The 21,207-nt window shown below is 38.1% G+C and overlaps 1 protein-coding gene across 3 annotated transcripts in view; it reads right to left on the bottom strand.

The window, feature by feature from the left end:
• Window positions 1–11,434: 11,434 nt before the first annotated feature.
• LOC138311288 (uncharacterized) overlaps window positions 11,435–21,207 on the bottom strand; it is a 35,069-nt gene continuing 25,296 nt past the window's right edge. For 2 of the 3 annotated variants that reach the window (XM_069252718.1, XM_069252719.1), the window contains 4 exons: window positions 18,876–19,108; window positions 18,180–18,401; window positions 17,465–17,593; window positions 11,435–12,967 (listed from right to left, as the gene is read on the bottom strand). In XM_069252718.1, the coding sequence (XP_069108819.1) occupies window positions 12,729–12,967; window positions 17,465–17,593; window positions 18,180–18,401; window positions 18,876–19,108 (823 nt within the window). In that variant the 3' untranslated portion in view covers window positions 11,435–12,728. Of the gene's footprint in view, window positions 12,968–17,391; window positions 17,594–18,179; window positions 18,402–18,875; window positions 19,109–21,207 lie in introns of all 3 variants that reach the window. The other variant, XM_069252720.1, reaches the window with a different exon arrangement.

The raw sequence follows: 21,207 nt of genomic DNA, 5'->3' as shown, positions 1-21,207 counted from the left end.
AGGTTTTTTTTTAAAATGGTTCAAAATAATGCTAAAGGAAGAAATTAACTTGCGTTTACTTCAATTGATTGAATGGTTTATTGGGGAAAATTCTGAAGTCTATAACCACACAACCAAAATTTCACACACATCAAAAACTTAAAGATGCTCCACCACCGACAGAGCATACAATGTAAATGATAATCATCATTTGAACAATAATTAGTGTTTAATCGTGTATACGTAAGTCTAATTAACACAAAAAATGATATAAGATAATTTATTTTGCCTTTGGCGCATGCACAATCAGTTCTTTATCCCATATAGGATATAATGCCACCGGATTTTTTCGGGATGCAATTATAATTATTTTTTATATTTTTAAATTAAAGTAACATTAGAAGCTCAAACTTTTCAATGGTGGTAATGGTGTACTTCAGCTTTTGTAACTGAAGAAAAATACTAAATCGTCTGGTCCTGTTTTTCATAGTGAAAAAATACCATTTGTCAGCAGTGGAGCATCTTTAAGTAATTAATACTTATTTATCTTTTATTCCTTTATTGACAAATTATCTGGTGGTTTCATGAATAGATTATATGTAAGGTTAATTTTATAAATTTGAAAATTGTTAGTGTTTAAACACTTACTTATTCAAAAAGTTTTTTAGTTTTCAAATAATTGAAGATATATTAAAGTATATTTAATGAGCAATGCTGATTAATTAGTAAATAAGATTGCAGGTTGTTATTTCACAATGAAGATATAAATATTTTACACAAGTTAGGGGAGTGGAAAGTCAAGAACATTCATTTGTACTGTATATATAGGAACTAATATTATATAATTGCTAAAAGCTATAAACAATTGATTGTGATTATATGTTTTTTTTTCAATATTCTTTATTCATATATTTTTGATCAACAGTTAAACTTGAAGTCATCAAGATTAAGACTCAATGATTTAATATAAACCTCCACATGGTCACCTGTCAAGCCTGGACACAAGTCTGTGTATTCTACATAAATATACCTCACATCTCATTCATGACAGGTACTCCGCTGCCTCTGGCCTATAGGCCTATTGTTTTTAATGAATAGATTATTGTGTAAGTGATAGGTAGACCTTACAGGTAATTGGTACCAGTTATATAATACAATAATTGAAAATCAATCTGCATAAAAGTTAACAACTTTCAAATCTGTCTTGCAATATATATATACATATATTTGTAACCACATAATTAAACTAATTAAACCCTTTTAATTAAACTAATTCATTGTACCAGTTTATGACAATAATAATGTAATTAGATATAATATATTTAGTGTTAAAAATATAATTAAAGATTTATTTGAAACCACTAGGTTGGATATAGCCATTTATCGTAAATTGCATACATTTAAAAACTTTTAAATTATTTCAACATGAATATTCATAAGTACTTCTTTTAAGTTCTTCATTCTTAAAATAAAGTTATCTTTACTTTCTATGAGTTAAAATCATTATTTTCAACTGTCATACGTAGATTAGGTTTGATGCCACTAGGGGCGGATACTTATCCTATGGGGGGGATACATATCCTATGCATAGGATAAGTATCCGGGTACATATCCTATGGGGGATACTTATCCTATGTGACACCGCCACTCTGGTCCTCCAGGGGGTCCGCGAGGACTGATCTGGATGTTGAAATACTATATCTCAGGCTAATAATTTGAATCAAGTTTGACTCATTTCCTATGAAAATTGAGGAAATAATGTTCATAAATGTATTTTTCATGTATAAACTGAAGTAAACTTGACCCCCTCCCCAGGAGGAAACATGAGACCCCAGGGTCATATAATTCACAATTTTCATAAAACACCTTAAGACCTTTCCATCTATAAAGCGTATTTGATTCTACCATTTTCAGAATTTAAGAGGAAGATTTTTGAAGTTTTAGCCTACTTGCCCCTTTTGGCCCCGCCCCTCTGCCCCCAGGGGGGTCGGCCAAGACCAATATGGATATGATATTAAAATGCTATCTCAGGCTGATAATTCTGATCAAGTTTGATGCATTTCCTATGAATTAAGCAAAAAATGCTCATAAATGTGTTTTCCCTTTATAAACTATAGTAAACTTGACCCCCTCCCCAGGGGGAAAAGTGAGACCCCAGAGTCATATAATTTACAATTTTTGTAAAGGACCTTAATACCTATCCATCTATGAAGAGTATTTGATTCTACTATTTTCAGAATTTTAGAAAAAAAGCTTTTTGAAGTTTTAGAATAATTGACCCCTTTTGGCCCCACCCCTTTGCCCCCAGGGGGTCAGCCAGGACCAATATGGATATGATATTAAAATGCTATCTCAGGCTAATAATTATAACCAAGTTTGACTCATTTCCTTAGAAAATTGAGCAAAAAATGCTCAAAAAGGTGTTTACCCTACATAAACTATAGTAAAATTGACCCCCTCCCCAGGGAGAAACTTGAGGCCCAAGGGTCATATAATTCACAAGTTTTGTAAATTCTGACAAAATTTGACTCATTTCCTTTTACAAATGACCAAACAATGCTCTAAAATGTTTTTTCCGTATATAAACTATAGTAAACTTAACCCCCTCCCCAGGGGAAAACCAGAGACCCCAGGGTCATATAATTCACAATTTTAGTAGAGGGCCTTGAGACCTTTCTATCCATGAAGAGTATTGGATTCTACTACATCTGTGATTGGAGGAGATTTTTGAAATTTTAGTAAATTTTACCCCTTTTGGCCCCTCCCAAAGCCTCCTGGGGGTATATTTTGTGGATATTTTTTTCGCGATCGTCTCGCAAAATACGCAAGTGTCAACATAATTTACATGTACCATCTGGCAAAAGTAGCCGTCCATGTACTTGTATACGATATTTGTTACAGATGAATACCAGGATAAACTGTATTACATCAACGAGTCGACATCATATATACACCTGACCATGACTAAGACCTTGGCATTCAAAGGAATGTTTGTGCAAAACTGTTTTACACAATTTTGCACATAAATGTAGTAACTGCACTCGGATTGCTTTGACACAGATACTGTCGATGTTTCATTGTCTTTTAATGTGTATCAAAATGGACGTATTTTTAAAATTGTAGTCATCAGATGTAAATAAAAACTTTTATGTGTGTATTAAATTATATATGATATCTTGATGGCCATAAAACGTAGAATGTTATGTAATGTCTATATTTGTATTCAGTGTAACATTTATATATAACGAACTTTGAATGGTAAAAGGATTGAATTAAATCTAATGAAAATCTATTATTTCTTAATTCAATTAGTTCTTTAAAATAAATCCATTTTATTAGGTTGATGCGTCGATAAAAAGAACGAGTAACCAAATATAAATTCATTGAAATGTGAGGCTAAAGGAATTGGAATTAATTTGAACTTGTACATAAACCCAGTTTGCTCATGTAAAACTATTTGTTTTGTGTATGGATAGAAATAACGGCGTAACAATAAAATGTACGCCCGAATTAAAAACCATCTGACTAAATAGCGTGAAAAACATGTAATATATATAAGGAATCTAAAAAAGTAAGATTTACTTATAGAAGTAACAAATTGGTTCAAATCGTATGTTGACGGCTTGTTAATTGTCCGAACAGAAGCTTAGTACAGCAGAGTTTATCAGCCTGATAGTAGAACCAGGCATCTCGGAGAGTGAGCGTTCAGCCTGATAGTAGAACCAGGCGTCTCGGAGAGTGAGCGTTCAGCCTGATAGTAGAACCAGGTGTCTCGGAGAGTGAGCGTTCAGCCTGATAGTAGAACCAGGCGTCTCGGAGAGCGAGCGTTCAGCCTGATAGTAGAACCAGGCGTCTCGGAGAGCGAGCGTTCAGCCTGATAGTAGAACCAGGCGTCTCGGAGAGTGAGCGTTCAGCCTGATAGTAGAACCAGGCGTCTCGGAGAGTGAGCGTTTAGCCTGATAGTAGAACCAGGCGTCTCGGAGAGTGAGCATTCAGCCTGATAGTAGAACCAGGCGTCTCGGAGAGTGAGCGTTCAGCCTGATAGTAGAACCAGGCGTCTCGGAGAGTGAGCGTTCAGCCTGATAGTAGAACCAGGCGTCTCGGAGAGTGATCGAGCGTTCAGCCTGATAGTAGAACCAGGCGTCTCAGAGAGTGATCGAGCCAGCCTGATAGTAGAATCATGCGTCTCGGAGAGTGAGCGTTCACTGACACAATCACCACACAATTATTAATTTATTGATCTTTCAGAACAGAATACTTATTTATGATCTAAAATTATGGTGTAAAATAAGTAAGTTTTGTGACTTAAGAAAAAGATATCTTCGTCTGTTGTTTAAGATTTAAGAGTTATTTGACAAACTCTTAATACTTTGCATACTAAGAAATCTTCAGTAAAAAATGCTTGTTTTTTATATATTTGATGACTGTGACTTTGAAAGCAGGCAAAGTTCATTCAAGTGAACAAACTTACATGTTGATACAGCGTGTTACAGACTCAATGTACAGCTTAGTACTACTTCAGGAATTTCAATTTTTCATATTAAGCTGTTTGAAGATTTTCACATATTTGACCTTGAAAGCAAGATATCCTTCATCTTAGCATACCACAGGTCCAAAGTCAGTTCTTTATAGCTACCAGTTATTGACAAGAACTTGTTTTAGTTTTTTTGCCTATTTGACCCATATTGACCTTGACTGAAGGTCAATGTCATTCGTTTGAACAACTTCATTCCAGCATGCTGCAGACATAAAATCATGTCACTAAGCCTCTCAGTTATTGACAAGAACCCATTTAATGAGTTTAGCCAACTTAAACAATATGACCTTAAATGAAGGTCAAAGTCATTCATTTTAAAAACCTTGGTAACTCAATAATTTGCAGAAGGCCCAATATCAGGTCTCTGGGCCTCTTAGTTATTTACAAGAAGCCAATTAATTTATTAACAAGAAGTTGTTTAAGGCTTTAAGTCTAATTGGCCCCTGTGACATTGAATGATGTTCAAGGCCATTTGTTTGATTAAAACTAGTGAGCCATTTATCCCATCATTCTACAGACCCAATATCACATCTCTAGGCCTCATTCATTTTGATATTTTTTCTAGATAGCTCAAATGAAAAGTTTATGCACTATAGACAGCACATGGTGGTCGGCGTATGATGACGGGTGGAACAGTGATAATCCTTTGGTTCAGATGACCTTACAAATCACTAAAGCAACAGATTCTAAAAAGTAAAAACTATATTTTATTATTGAACACCAAAATGTATATACCCAAGATAACAAAATGTAACCTAAGATAATATGTACCAGGTACACGAGAATACAGAAAATGTAACCCAAAATACATGACAATACAGATGTAAGTAAAATAGTGCATTTTTACATTACAATTTCCTTCATAATAAACAGACCTTTTTAACAATGTAATTTACAGTCAAACCTGTAGTAAGGCAAACAAAGTGTTTAATACTAAAATTTGTTTCCTTTTAATCACTTCCCTATATCATCTGTTGACTGACTAAGTGACTATATAACAAAGGGAGGTAACCTTCATAGACCAGATTTTGTGTACTTTGTTTTCATACATGATTGTTCTACAAACAGAACATCAATTTATGATTTATCTTCATTTGGTTCACAGTTTCACAAAAATGCATCTTTATAAAGAAAATATATAATACCTCATAAATGTGCTTGGCTAAAAATATCCTATGTATATATATGGGCATTCCTGGATGATGTAGATCTGACCGACAGCAAAGGGAAATTTAGAACATATTCACAGTTATTTGATGTTTTATAATTTTTAAAATCTCATAAAACAGGATTCACTTTTCAAACTAAAAATGTACTATGTTAGCAGAATTCTGTACTCCATCATGACAATTAATAACAAAGAATCCCGTATAGAATATCCCTCAGCTGCCCTGGATTATTATCCATGACGATGTTTGATTATCTTAGCTACAATATGACAAAGTCATTTAAAAATGCACTTTATATAGAATGGTGCTATAAGGAAAGGAAACAGAAAATGGAGGAAACAGAACAAAAAGTAAGATAAGTGCAAAGGGCAATAACTCTGTAAGTTACAGTCGAATAAAGCTGATTTTTTTTAACTCATCCCAGATCTTTCAAAATTTATTCTACCTACAAAGTTTCATTAATCTTGGTTTAAATTTACTCAAGTTATTATGCTCACAAGGTCAAATATTAATTATTAGTGCAAAGGGCGATGACTTTGTAAGTTAGTCGAATCAAGCTGATTTTTGACTCTTGTCCGAGATCTTTCTAATATTAGTCTACATCAAAAAGGTTTCATTAAAGATGCTTCACCATTGACAAATGACATTTTTTCTCTGTAAAAACAGGAGCAGACGATTACGAATTTTTCTTCAGTTACAAAAGTAACTTGCTTTACACCCATTATCACCATTGAAAAGGTTGAGCTTCTAATATTTCACGATATAAATATTAAAATAGTGAATTGCATCCCGAAAAAATTCCATGGAACTATATCCTATGAAGCATCTATTGCACATGCAGCAACAGAAAAATAAATTATCTTATATTATTATTTTTTGTTAATTAGACACATATACGCAATTAAACACCAATTATTGTTCAGATAATGAGTATTGTTTATGCTCTGTCAGCAGTGGATCATCTTTCAGCTCGGTGCATATTTACTCAAGTTATTGTGTTCCCAAGGTTCAATAATAATTATTAGTGCAAAGGGCAATAACTCCGTAAATTACAGTCAATCGAACTTGTCCAAGATTTTTTTTCAATCTTAGTCTACAAAGTTTCATTAAGATCATTTTATATTTACTCAAGTTATCATGTTCACAAGAAATATCAACGGATGATGCACAACGGATGATGCACGATGACAGACAAAAGACTACCGCAATAAAAATTTAAAAAATGATGAAGCTACTGAAGCTGTGAGCAAGTGTCAAACATGTAGAAGTGGACATTTTGAGAGGATTATGGACAGTATCACTAGCAAAACGGTCAAACATCCCCTCACAACTCTTTATCAGATAAATACAGTCATTGGTTATAATAAACAATGTTATACATTCTGTTTAATATCTCTCAGATCAGTTGATATGGAATAACATTTAATGAACAAAATGATGAATTACAAAAATGGCTACATTTTGAAGGATTCTGTTATTGACACCTGTCTTAAACTTAATATAAAAAGTCTAACTATCATGAGAATAACAGATAATATCTGGTTAACATATTTCCATAGCAACACATTTCTATAATAATATCTATAGTAACATGTTTCCCACGTAACAAAATTACACAGTAAAAAATGCCCCGTACTAACACATTCCTCATCCACAATACTCCAAGGTTATAACCTCACCTGCACTATTTCATAGAAAAAGGAAGGCTATGTGTGTAAATATAGACGAGTCAGATAGTTTGGTTCTATGATTTACATAAAAAAACATTTAATCTCTCTAGGCCTGTGTCTCGATTCAACCCTGAGTAGTAAATCAAATGAGTTCATGAAAACAGGTCTCTAAAAAGGGGTTTAACATTAGAACCAGGTTCTAAGAGATGAGCGTTCAAATGTAAACCAGTGTCTCATAGTGAGCGTTACCCACATAGTAGTTAAATTCTAAAGTTCTGCATATCAAAGTACATAAAAAAAAAAAAACATTAGAATCCTATTTCTCTGAGATTAGCCAGCCTCAATAGAACCATCTCATTCATAGGCCTACAGAATAGTTCATATAAAGATGTAGAACCATCTCTAGTTCAATAGTTACATAGTAATCTCAGAGATAGACATATAGAACAATCAATATCGGAAGTACGTTCAGTCATGATAGTAAACCAAATTCAGAAGCATACCCAATATAGAAAAGGTCTCATGAGCGTTCATCAGATATAGAATTGTGTCAGTTTATGAAAAATTAGCTTCAATAGTAGAACCATCAGAAATCAATTTGTCTGATAGTAGAATTATCATGAGCGTTCATAAATATCATTAAGTAAAAACATTAATATATGTTAATGTTATATAGTAAAATATTTTAAAATGTCAATTTCATGGATCATAAAAACATTCAAAAGAATGTAATTCGGAAAGCAAAAATGAATACAATATTAATAAACAGTTCAAGATAATAGTATTCAGAGGATTTTCAAGTTGTCACCTGATTTAAACAAAAAATCACATTACAATTAATGAAACATTTCAAACAAAAATATCAATTTAATTAACATTTAGAAAATGTGATTTTTTCTTTATTTTATCCAAGTAAAAAAAGTCACAGGTTTTAGTAACTTATAAAAATACAGGATTTACAGGTTCAGTGATAAATATACAATTATCAGAATGAACATTGGAATATAAAACCATCAAATGAGCCAATGAATAACCAATTCTAAGAGTCAGCACTGCCTTACAAAATGAAAAGGTTCAGATATAAATTGGTAATGAAAATTAAAATTTTCATACAAACATATATCATATTTAAGTAACAATAGTCATTAAATTTACAAAGATTAACAATTTTAAAATCATAATACCATGAAAATGATTTTCAAATGATTTTAAGTATCATTGAAATAAATATATGTACCTAATAAATATGATAACATATAACAGGGTACATGAGAATACAGAAAATCAACCCAGATAACATATACCAACATGCCCAAAGTAAATTCATTTTTTTTCAGTTCATAAATACCAGGTAAATCAGAATGTTACAAATTAATTCAAAATTCCATCCTACATATCAAACATAAAATTACATTTGTACAATGACATACAATTACTTTATTATTTTCCTATTACATATTTAACAAAATTTGAGATACAGAAAATGGGATCATTAACCCCAAATAAATTTCAACCATGATCCAGTAAACAGATCACACAGAAAATAATGGTCCATTAATTACAGATGAATCTAGGTACAAAATATAATTTTATATACAAAGATAAGATTCACCCATTTTGAATACAGGTTACCATTCTATATACACAGTCAAATCAGTTTTATGTAACCAATGAAATTACTTTTTATAAAATGATAACATTTAACCCAATACAAAGTCATTTTATAATAACATTAGAACCAATATTCAGATGTGTTCTAAAAATTAAATATATCAGTCTAATTACAACATCACACAGGATGGCAATAAACTCATTGCCCCAATTTATCATGAAAAAAATGTGAAAACAAACTAAAAATGTTCCCAACTAATTTAATTATCATTCAAATATTTGTAACCAAATTGTTACAATCCATTTAATTAGAATCAGGAAATTGTAAAAATTTAATTTACATTTAACTAGTTAAAACAGATCCTTTAAATCCCCTTTGGGTCTGATCATTTTCATAACATTATGATTGTTTATGACACTTCAGTTGTATATCAACAGATTTATTAACAAATGACATTTTTAACATAATTATGACATTTCAAATTTCAAAATAATATTCCATAACATATCATGAATATCAGTATAAATTTATTCAAAATATCCCATGTAATATCATAGGGTACATGAATATACAACATTAACCCAAATAATTACAGTCCATGATACATAGGTATGTTTAATATAAGAACATATAATAAGGGTCATACCATCACAAATCAATGACCCAAGTAACATTAGCCCCAGTACATGAATAACAGAAAACTCATAACTGTAATATAATGGGTATACCATACCATGAATTCCCCAGAACCCAAGAAAATATTAAATCAGATGCCATTATAAAATCAGTGTTTTTCCAAAACAAGATATGAAGATGCCAACTTCATGATAATTAGGGATTAATTGTAACTGGAAAAGTAATAGTACAAAATCATAGAGAATTTACACTGATCACATACACAAGTGACATAATTCCTAATTAAATAAGTCTGAAAATTAACATTATAGATAAGGGTATTTTAAAATGAATGATACACTAATGTTGATAAATGGTCCAAATTTTACCAATCAAATTCAAATTAACCATATTACACTTATTAAATGGTACCCAAAATTTCAACCAATCTACATACCTGTTCCTATTCATCATCAAAAAGGGAAACCAAATTATACATGAAAACAATCATGAAATAGTAATATTATATATAAATATCTTTTAAACCAAGGTTCAATCTAAATCTCAGTAAGAAATTTTTACAAGTGTTAAATGTCAAATCTTAAAAATAATTTATTCAATAGATTACATACTCTACCCCAGTACATAAAATCTGAAGGGGTCATATCAAATGGTATCATCACATATCATTGACTTATTGTACTGTTACAGTTTATAGAAAGGTCCCACATCAGTTCCAAAATTAATTTGATCAATTAATTCACCCATATCATTATATTAGATCACATCCATGGTTACACCCAATATGATATATACCCCTAGGTATCAACTAGATCATATAGAAAGAAAGTCAAGGGTTCACTTAAACAGGGTTTTTTTGTATCAAGGGTTTATTTTTTAACAATTTTGTCATGGTTACAAACCATTACCCCATAGAAAAAGAATCAATACGGAGATTTATTTATGTCACCACTGGGATCTCACCATGTGACTATACTGTTTCAAGGTAATTAGATTAGACCCCATAGTCATTCACTTTTTCATCCATGATCACCAAGTAAGATATATCTTCACATTTTGTTCCCTACCTGAAAATTTAGATAATAGACAGAGAAGGGTCATCCCACAGTTTACCCCATAGAGAAGGGGTCACTTCCACTGGATCTCACCATTACCTATTGTGGCCCCTATGCCCACAGACCCCATAAAAATTATAGTCAAACTTTCAATTTCAAGGGATTAATCACCATGTGAATACCTGTTACAAAGGGAACGCCCCAGACCCCATAGAAACAGGTCATTCAAATGTCGTAGTCCAATGTGGGTCACTGGTCTTACCATGTGTTTACATAACCTGTACGACCCCTACCCCATAGGTACGCCCCAGACCCCATACTTTCCAGGGGTCAATAGGGGTCACTGGTCCATAATAGGGGACTTCATAGTGGACTGGTGGGACCTACCTAACTGTCCTAGGGTACGCCCCAAACCCATAGAGAAGGGGTCAAGTCCAAACTGGGATCTCACCAATGTGACTACCTGCCCTAGGGTACGCCCACATTTACCCCATATATAGAAGGGTCATGGTCCACTGGGGATCTCACCATGTGTGACTACCTGTCCTAGGGACGCCCCAGACCCCCATAGAGAAGGGGTCTTATAATATCTCAAAAACTGGGCATACGCCCCAAATCTCACCATAATACCTAGATGTCCTATATACTGCCCCATACCCCATAGAGAAGTCAATGGTCATTGTGACCACTGACATCTCAATTGAGAAGGGTCTAGTGGAACCACTTCCACTGGGATCTCACCATGTGACCACCTATAATACCCCATTAACTGACCAATCACAGGTCTAGAAAGACTTTTATGTTTAATTTTAATGTACATCATAGGACCAACATAGTCTTCAGTTCTGCTAAGACATTGTCTAGGGGTGGATATAATGATAGTGATAGTCCCTGGAATATTGAGGATGATACTCAGTTCGTATGATAGTAACATATCTCCATAGTAACAGATATCCATGGTGACATATCTCCATAGTAACAAATATCTATGGTGACATATCTTCACAGAACACAGAAACCATACAAGTCATACTGCAATGGTCAATATTTCTCTGATCAATCTTCATCAAGAAGTTAAGGAAAAACAAAAACAGAATAATTGTAGCATTAACAGGTAAATCATTCATACATCATTCTTTTTATATCTATCTGAACTTTGTCAGAACATCACAGTTACAAAATAGGACAACTTACTATTCTAGAGCACCAAGAGCTGGACAAGGTTAACCATGGTCAGTATCAGTAATTTAATAGTAAAACAAATCAAAAATGAAGAAAGAGTCATTAATAGATCATTCAAAGTAATATATGGCACTTTTGTTAGCTTAGAGTCAAACTTTGACATATTTAACTCATTCATCCCTCAAAATTCATAATGGACTGTTCTAACTTTTGAATCAGAACAGCTCAAATGTGTCTTCAGGGGTGAATATTTTCAGGCACTTATGTTTTAGCACACGTTTTCCAGTCAAACTGCTCACATTTAAGGCATAATAAAGACACATGGTAAACATGTCTCAAATCATCTCCTTTTGATCTGGGACTTTATACATATCACACAGAGGAAAGGTTTGTTTATAATAAAGTTACATGTCAACATAAGTACAGCTCTGCTGTTGATAGTATAAGTTATATAGGTTATGTCAAACACATACAGACTGGAACATACAGGGGACTGGAATATATATCCCACTTCTACAGGAAAGTGAGAACAAAAAACATCTAATCATGCTTATAATATCTGAATTGGTAAAAATTGAAATTGTTCATAAAAGATTAAGTTCAAGTATTTCGAGTGTTATGTCTCTCTTACTACTATTGAATGTGTCAATAATTTTTTTTTTACCTTTTTGTAAGTACCGGTAGGAGAATTAAGCTTTTCAAAATTGTATTCTAATTAGAAATATCTGTAAAATATTAAAATATTTAAGTCCCCAATTCTATAGCAAATCAGTGAAAGGGACATGATGGAACACACTTAATGCACCCACCCCCTCACATGCACACATTTTACGGCAGAATTGGTATTCCCTCAATATATTTTATTTACATAGAAAGTTACACTTATTATCAAAGTTCATCCTTTTTATCCTTTTTGTCTTCTGTTTTTTCCTTTTCCTCTTTTCTCTTCTGTTGTCGTTTGAGCTCCCTCTCACATCGGCCATTAAGTATCTGTTCCGCGGCTCTGATCCCGGTATTGTACGATCCATGGGCCCCAACCATTCCGTCTAGACTGGTGTAATCTCCGGCGAAGTAAATGTACGGACACACAGGAGAGCTGAGTGTTTCCCATAGGTCCTCACCATTACCTTCAATAGTTACAGAGTATAAATTAATATGTATTAAGCATAACCTAGAGGATCTTACATGCTTGGCAATGTTATACGAAATTTTCTATCACGAATTCATGAGTGTAAGATTCTATTTATCATATAACTTTAAAATAGAAATATAAGTAAAGAAAGTAGAGAAGGGGTCACTTGTCCACTGGGATCTCACCATGTGACCTGTCCTAGGGTACGCCCCCCAGACCCCATAGAGAAGGGGTCACTGGTCCACTGGGATCTCACCATGTGACCTACCTGTCCTAGGGTACGCCCCAGACCCCATAGAGAAGGGGTCACTGGTCCACTGGGATCTCACCATGTGACCTACCTGTCCTAGGGTACGCCCCAGACCCCATAGAGAAGGGGTCACTGGTCCACTGGGATCTCACCATGTGACCTACCTGTCCTAGGGTACGCCCCAGACCCCATAGAGAAGGGGTCACTGGTCCACTGGGATCTCACCATGTGACCTACCTGTCCTAGGGTACGCCCCAGACCCCATAGAGAAGGGGTCACTGGTCCACTGGGATCTCACCATGTGACCTACCTGTCCTAGGGTACGCCCCAGACCCCATAGAGAAGGGGTCACTGGTCCACTGGGATCTCACCATGTGACCTACCTGTCCTAGGGTACGCCCCAGACCCATAGAGAAGGGGTCACTGGTCCACTGGGATCTCACCATGTGACCTACCTGTCCTAGGGTACGCCTCAGACTCCATAGAGAAGGGGTCACTGGTCCACTGGGATCTCACCATGTGACCTACCTGTCCTAGGGTACGCCTCAGACCCCATAGAGAAGGGGTCACTGGTCCACTGGGATCTAATCATGTGACCTACCTGACCTAGGGTACTCCCCCGACCCCATACAGAAGGTGTCACTGGTCCACTGGGATCTCACCATGTGACCTACCTGTCCTAGGGTACGCCCCCGACCCCATACAGAAGGTGTCACTGGTCCACTGGGATCTCACCATGTGACCTACCTGTCCTAGGGTACGCCCCAGACCCCATAGAGAAGGGGTCACTGGTCCACTGTGATCTCACCATGTGACCTACCTGTCCTAGGGTACGCCCCAGACCCAATAGAGAAGGGGTCACTGGTCCACTGTGATCTCACCATGTGACCTACCTGCCCTAGTGTACGCCCCAGACCCCATAGAGAAGGGGTCACTGGTCCACTGGGATCTCCCCATGTGACCTACCTGACCTAGGGTACGCCCCAGACCCCATAGAGAAGGGGTCACAGGTCCACTGGGATCTCACCATGTGACTTACCTGCCCTAGGGTACGCCCCAGACCCCATAGAGAAGGGGTCACTGGTCCACTGGGATCTCACCATGTGACCTACCTGCCCTAGGGTACGCCCCAGACCCCATAGAGAAGGGGTCACTGATCCACTGGGATCTCACCATGTGACCTACCTGTCCTAGGGTACGCCCCAGACCCCATAGAGAAGGGGTCACTGGTCCACTGGGATCTCACCATGTGACCTACCTGCCCTAGGGTACGCCCCAGACCCCATAGAGAAGGGGTCACTGGTCCACTGGGATCTCACCATGTGACCTGTCCTAGGGTATGCCCCAGACCCTAAGAGAAGGGGTCACTGTCCACTGGGATCTCCCCATGTGACTTACCTGCACTAGGGTACGCCCCAGACCCCATAGAGAAGGGGTCACTGGTCCACTGTGATCTCACCATGTGACTTACCTGTCCTAGGGTACGCCCCAGACCCCATAGAGAAGGGGTCACCGGTCCACTGTAATCTCACCATGTGACCTACCTGTCCTAGGGTACGCCCCAGACCCCATAGAGAAGGGGTCACTGGTCCACTGTAATCTCACCATGTGACCTACCTGCACTAGGGTACGCTCCAGACCCCATAGAGAAGGGGTCACTGGTCCACTGTGATCTCACCATGTGACTTACCTGTCCTAGGGTACGCTCCAGACCCCATAGAGAAGGGGTCACTGGTCCACTGTGATCTCACCATGTGACTTACCTGTCCTAGGGTACGCCCCAGACCCCATAGAGAAGGGGTCACCGGTCCACTGTAATCTCACCATGTGACCTACCTGCACTAGGGTACGCTCCAGACCCCATAGAGAAGGGGTCACTGGTCCACTGTGATCTCACCATGTGACTTACCTGTCCTAGGGTACGCCCCAGACCCCATAGAGAAGGGGTCACTGGTCCACTGTGATCTCACCATGTGACTTACCTGTCCTAGGGTACGCCCCAGACCCCATAGAGAAGGGGTCACCGGTCCACTGTGATCTCACCATGTGACTTACCTGTCCTAGGGTACGCCCCAGACCCCATAGAGAAGGGGTCACTGGTCCACTGGATCTCACCATGTGACCTACCTGTCCTAGGGTACGCCCCAGACCCCATAGAGAAGGGGTCACTGGTCCACTGGGATCTCACCATGTGACCTACCTGTCCTAGGGTACGCCCCAGACCCCATAGAGAAGGGGTCACTGGTCCACTGGGATCTCACCATGTGACTTACCTGTCCTAGGGTACGCCCCAGACCCCATAGAGAAGGGGTCACCGGTCCACTGTAATCTCACCATGTGACCTACCTGTCCTAGGGTACGCCCCAGACCCCATAGAGAAGGGGTCACTGGTCCACTGGGATCTCACCATGTGACTTACCTGTCCTAGGGTACGCCCCAGACCCCATAGAGAAGGGGTCACTGGTCCACTGTGATCTCACCATGTGACTTACCTGTCCTAGGGTACGCCCCAGACCCCATAGAGAAGGGGTCACCGGTCCACTGTAATCTCACCATGTGACCTACCTGCACTAGGGTACGCTCCAGACCCCATAGAGAAGGGGTCACTGGTCCACTGTGATCTCACCATGTGACTTACCTGTCCTAGGGTACGCCCCAGACCCCATAGAGAAGGGGTCACTGGTCCACTGGGATCTCACCATGTGACCTACCTGTCCTAGGGTACGCCCCAGACCCCATAGAGAAGGGGTCACTGGTCCACTGGGATCTCACCATGTGACCTACCTGTCCTAGGGTACGCCCCAGACCCCATAGAGAAGGGGTCACTGGTCCACTGGGATCTCACCATGTGACTTACCTGTCCTAGGGTACGCCCCAGACCCCATAGAGAAGGGGTCACTGGTCCACTGTGATCTCACCATGTGACTTACCTGTCCTAGGGTACGCCCCAGACCCCATAGAGAAGGGGTCACTGGTCCACTGGGATCTCACCATGTGACTTACCTGTCCTAGGGTACGCCCCAGACCCCATAGAGAAGGGGTCACCGGTCCACTGTAATCTCACCATGTGACCTACCTGCACTAGGGTACGCTCCAGACCCCATAGAGAAGGGGTCACTGGTCCACTGTGATCTCACCATGTGACTTACCTGTCCTAGGGTACGCCCCAGACCCCATAGAGAAGGGGTCACCAGTCCACTGTGATCTCACCATGTGACTTACCTGTCCTAGGGTACGCCCCAGACCCCATAGAGAAGGGGTCACTGGTCCACTGGGATCTCACCATGTGACTTACCTGTCCTAGGGTACGCCCCAGACCCCATAGAGAAGGGGTCACCAGTCCACTGTGATCTCACCATGTGACTTACCTGTCCTAGGGTACGCCCCAGACCCCATAGAGAAGGGGTCACTGGTCCACTGTGATCTCACCATGTGACTTACCTGTCCTAGGGTACGCCCCAGACCCCATAGAGAAGGGGTCACCAGTCCACTGTGATCTCACCATGTGACTTACCTGTCCTAGGGTACGCCCCAGACCCCATAGAGAAGGGGTCACTGGTCCACTGTGATCTCACCATGTGACTTACCTGTCCTAGGGTACGCCCCAGACCCCATAGAGAAGGGGTCACTGGTCCACTGTGATCTCACCATGTGACTTACCTGTCCTAGGGTACGCCCCAGACCCCATAGAGAAGGGGTCACTGGTCCACTGGGATCTCACCATGTGACCTACCTGTCCTAGGGTACGCCCCAGACCCATAGAGAAGGGGTCACTGGTCCACTGGGATCTCACCATGTGACTACCTGTCCTAGGGTACGCCCCAGACCCCATAGAGAAGGGGTCACTGGTCCACTGGGATCTCACCATGTGACTTACCTGTCCTAGGGTACGCCCCAGACCCCATAGAGAAGGGGTCACCAGTCCACTGTGATCTCACCATGTGACCTACCTGTCCTAGGGTACGCCCCAGACCCCATAGAGAAGGGGTCACTGGTCCACTGTGATCTCACCATGTGACTTACCTGTCCTAGGGTACGCCCCAGACCCCATAGAGAAGAGGTCACCAGTCCACTGGGATCTCACCATGTGACCTACCTGTCCTAGGGTACGCCCCAGACCCCATAGAGAAGGGGTCACTGGTCCACTGTGATCTCACCATGTGACTTACCTGTCCTAGGGTACGCCCCAGACCCCATAGAGAAGGGGTCACCAGTCCACTGGGATCTCACCATGTGACTTACCTGTCCTAGGGTACGCCCCAGACCCCATAGAGAAGGGGTCACCAGTCCACTGGGATCTCATTATAGTTGTAAGATTATACTGTCTCACCAAATCTTCTCCACCAAACAACTTCCCCAAAGTTTTTATAACTGAAAATAATAATAAGTGGAGTTTAAAATGTAAGATAGAAGACAATAACTAATTATGTCCCATGGACATAAAATTAAAGGGCAACAACTCCGTCAATAACATTTGAAAAACTTTAAATTTAATTATTTAAAGTCTTAATCTTAAATATTCTGTCTGTCTGATACAAAATATCAAACCGTTTGTGTTTTTTTCTTTACTGATCTCGTCATGTCCACAATATTCAACAGACACTATAGGTCACTGATCATGAATCAATCTGAATTTTGAACTGATCTAATATTGAGCAGATAATCATTTTTTATACATATAAATGTTTTGTTAAGTTATGAATCATGTTAGTACTGGAAGAATACAGTTGTTTTTTGGTCCCAATAAAACCTCTTTGCATATTACAGAGTTATCTACCCTTGCTGATAGGTATATCGATTGTGAATTCATTATTTCATGAGGAAAACTTGTGCCATTTGCTCTGAAAATAAAATATGACGTGTTCATAAACACATTGTATCACAATCAAAACTTACTTTCAAGGGTAGATAACTCTGTAATATGCAAATACCTAATACAGTAATCTTTACGGCCTACCTAGTTCTTTGAGTTCCTCTATCGGAGTCTGTTCCAGATTGATAGCTGCTCCATCGTATAACGAACCAACCAGAAATGGCCTATCAATCAGATTCTGCATGTTGAACCATGTCTGGATGAATGGCTCCTCCCCCTCTGGTGTTGTCATGGTAAACACGCCGGCGTCACTCGGCCAAAACGCCTCAGAGAACCCGACGATTACTTTCTGTGAATCGTAGACACCTGTGTTGTATGATACATTTGATCACATTACTGGTCAGTTAAGCAATGTCATAAATATTATTTTAAAAGACACTTTTATTTTGAGTCATAATATTCAGAAAAGTAAAATACTATGTAACCCATTTGTCTTCATAATGATGAAAATGCAATTAAGAAACCACATTTTGCCTGCCTCATAATGAAACAAATTTGACAGTCTTTGTTTGTCAATAATCTCATGAATACTTTAGCACACAGAAATGTTTGATAAACTAAGTAGATGTATACCATTTTCGTCATATGTTGAGAAAATCCAGCAGAGGCAGCCATTTTGTCTCAAATCCTGACAACACGTCATAGTGACATCATGGTTTATATAATGCTGAAAAATTTATTTGTTGTTTAGATCCGCCCATAAAAATCGCTCACATATAATGAAGAAGTCATCACATATCAGAAGAATTACATTATAAAATCTACATTGTAGATGGTTACCTAGCTCCTTCACAGCCTTGTACCACTCCTTAGGAAGTACGGGTTCAAACAGTACAGCCTCACTTCTCAGAACACCTACGGGGACGGCCACGATAACTAGGTCAGCACTGACCTGATTTAGGTCCTTCGTACGTACAATCACCTTCTTCTTCTTCGAGTCGATTTTGATCTGTCTGACAATTTGATTCAGACTGATAGACAGAGGTAGCTCACTTCCTAGTCCAGATACAATACTGGAAATAAAACAATCAACAAATCACTGCCTAGTCCAGATACAATACTGGAAATAAAACAATCTAAAATCACTGCCTAGTCCAGATACAATACTGGAAATAAAACAATCTAAAATCACTGCCTAGTCCAGATACAATACTGGAAATAAAACAATCTAAAATCACTGCCTAGTCCAGATACAATACTGGAAATAAAACAATCTAAAATCACTGCCTAGTCCAGATACAATACTGGAAATAAAACAATCTAAAATCACTGCCTAGTCCAGATACAATACTGGAAATAAAACAATCTAAAATCACTGCCTAGTCCAGATACAATACTGGAAATAAAACAATCTAAAATCACTGCCTAGTCCAGATACAATACTGGAAATAAAACAATCAACAAATCACTCCCTGTTCCAGATACAATACTGGAAATAAAACAATCTAAAATCACTGCCTAGTCCAGATACAATACTGGAAATAAAACAATCTAAAATCACTGCCTAGTCCAGATACAATACTGGAAATAAAACAATCTAAAATCACTGCCTAGTCCAGATACAATACTGGAAATAAAACAATCAACAAATCACTCCCTGGTCCAGATACAATACTGGAAATAAAACAATCTACAAATCACTCCCTGTTCCAGATACAATACTGGAAATAAAACAATCAACAAATCACTGCCTAGTCCAGATACAATACTGGAAATAAAACAATCAACAAATCACTGCCTAGTCCAGATACAATACTGGAAATAAAACAATCAACAAATCACTGCCTGGTCCAGATACAATACTGGAAATAAAACAATCAACAAATCACTGCCTAGTCCAGATACAATACTGGAAATAAAACAATCTAAAATCACTGCCTAGTCCAGATACAATACTGGAAATAAAACAATCTACAAATCACTGCCTAGTCCAGATACAATACTGGAAATAAAACAATCAACAAATCACTGCCTAGTCCAGATACAATACTGGAAATAAAACAATCTAAAATCACTGCCTAGTCCAGATACAATACTGGAAATAAAACAATCAACAAATCACTGCCTAGTCCAGATACAATACTGGAAATAAAACAATCTAAAATCACTGCCTAGTCCAGATACAATACTGGAAATAAAACAATCTAAAATCACTGCCTAGTCCAGATACAATACTGGAAATAAAAACAATCTAAAATCACTGCCTAGTCCAGATACAATACTGGAAATAAAACAATCTAAAATCACTGCCTAGTCCAGATACAATACTGGAAATAAAACAATCAACAAATCACTGCCTAGTCCAGATACAATACTGGAAATAAAACAATCAACAAATCACTGCCTAGTCCAGATACAATACTGGAAATAAAACAATCTAAAATCACTGCCTAGTCCAGATACAATACTGGAAATAAAACAATCAACAAATCACTGCCTAGTCCAGATACAATACTGGAAATAAAACAATCTAAAATCACTGCCTAGTCCAGATACAATACTGGAAATAAAACAATCTAAAATCACTGCCTAGTCCAGATACAATACTGGAAATAAAACAATCTAAAATCACTGCCTAGTCCAGATACAATACTGGAAATAAAACAATCTAAAATCACTGCCTAGTCCAGATACAATACTGGAAATAAAACAATCAACAAATCACTGCCTAGTCCAGATACAATACTGGAAATAAAACAATCTAAAATCACTGCCTAGTCCAGATACAATACTGGAAATAAAACAATCTAAAATCACTGCCTAGTCCAGATACAATACTGGAAATAAAACAATCTAAAATCACTGCCTAGTCCAGATACAATACTGGAAATAAAACAATCAACAAATCACTGCCTAGTCCAGATACAATACTGGAAATAAAACAATCAACAAATCACTGCCTAGTCCAGATACAATACTGGAAATAAAACAATCAACAAATCACTGCCTAGTCCAGATGAAATACTGCCAATAAAACAATCAACAAATTACACCCTAGTCCAGATACAATACTGCCAATAAAACAATCAACAATTTCAGGAATTTGAGTTAACTAAATTGTTTAATGATGCATAGTACTAGTTTACACACCTAATTCCAGCTGACTTTGTCT

The sequence above is a fragment of the Argopecten irradians genome, unplaced genomic scaffold (assembly GCF_041381155.1).
Source record: "Argopecten irradians isolate NY unplaced genomic scaffold, Ai_NY scaffold_0017, whole genome shotgun sequence".
NCBI classification, from domain to species: Eukaryota; Metazoa; Mollusca; class Bivalvia; order Pectinida; family Pectinidae; genus Argopecten; species Argopecten irradians.
Note: the sequence above shows the minus strand (reverse complement) of the source record. Positions and strands in the feature narration are given on the sequence as shown.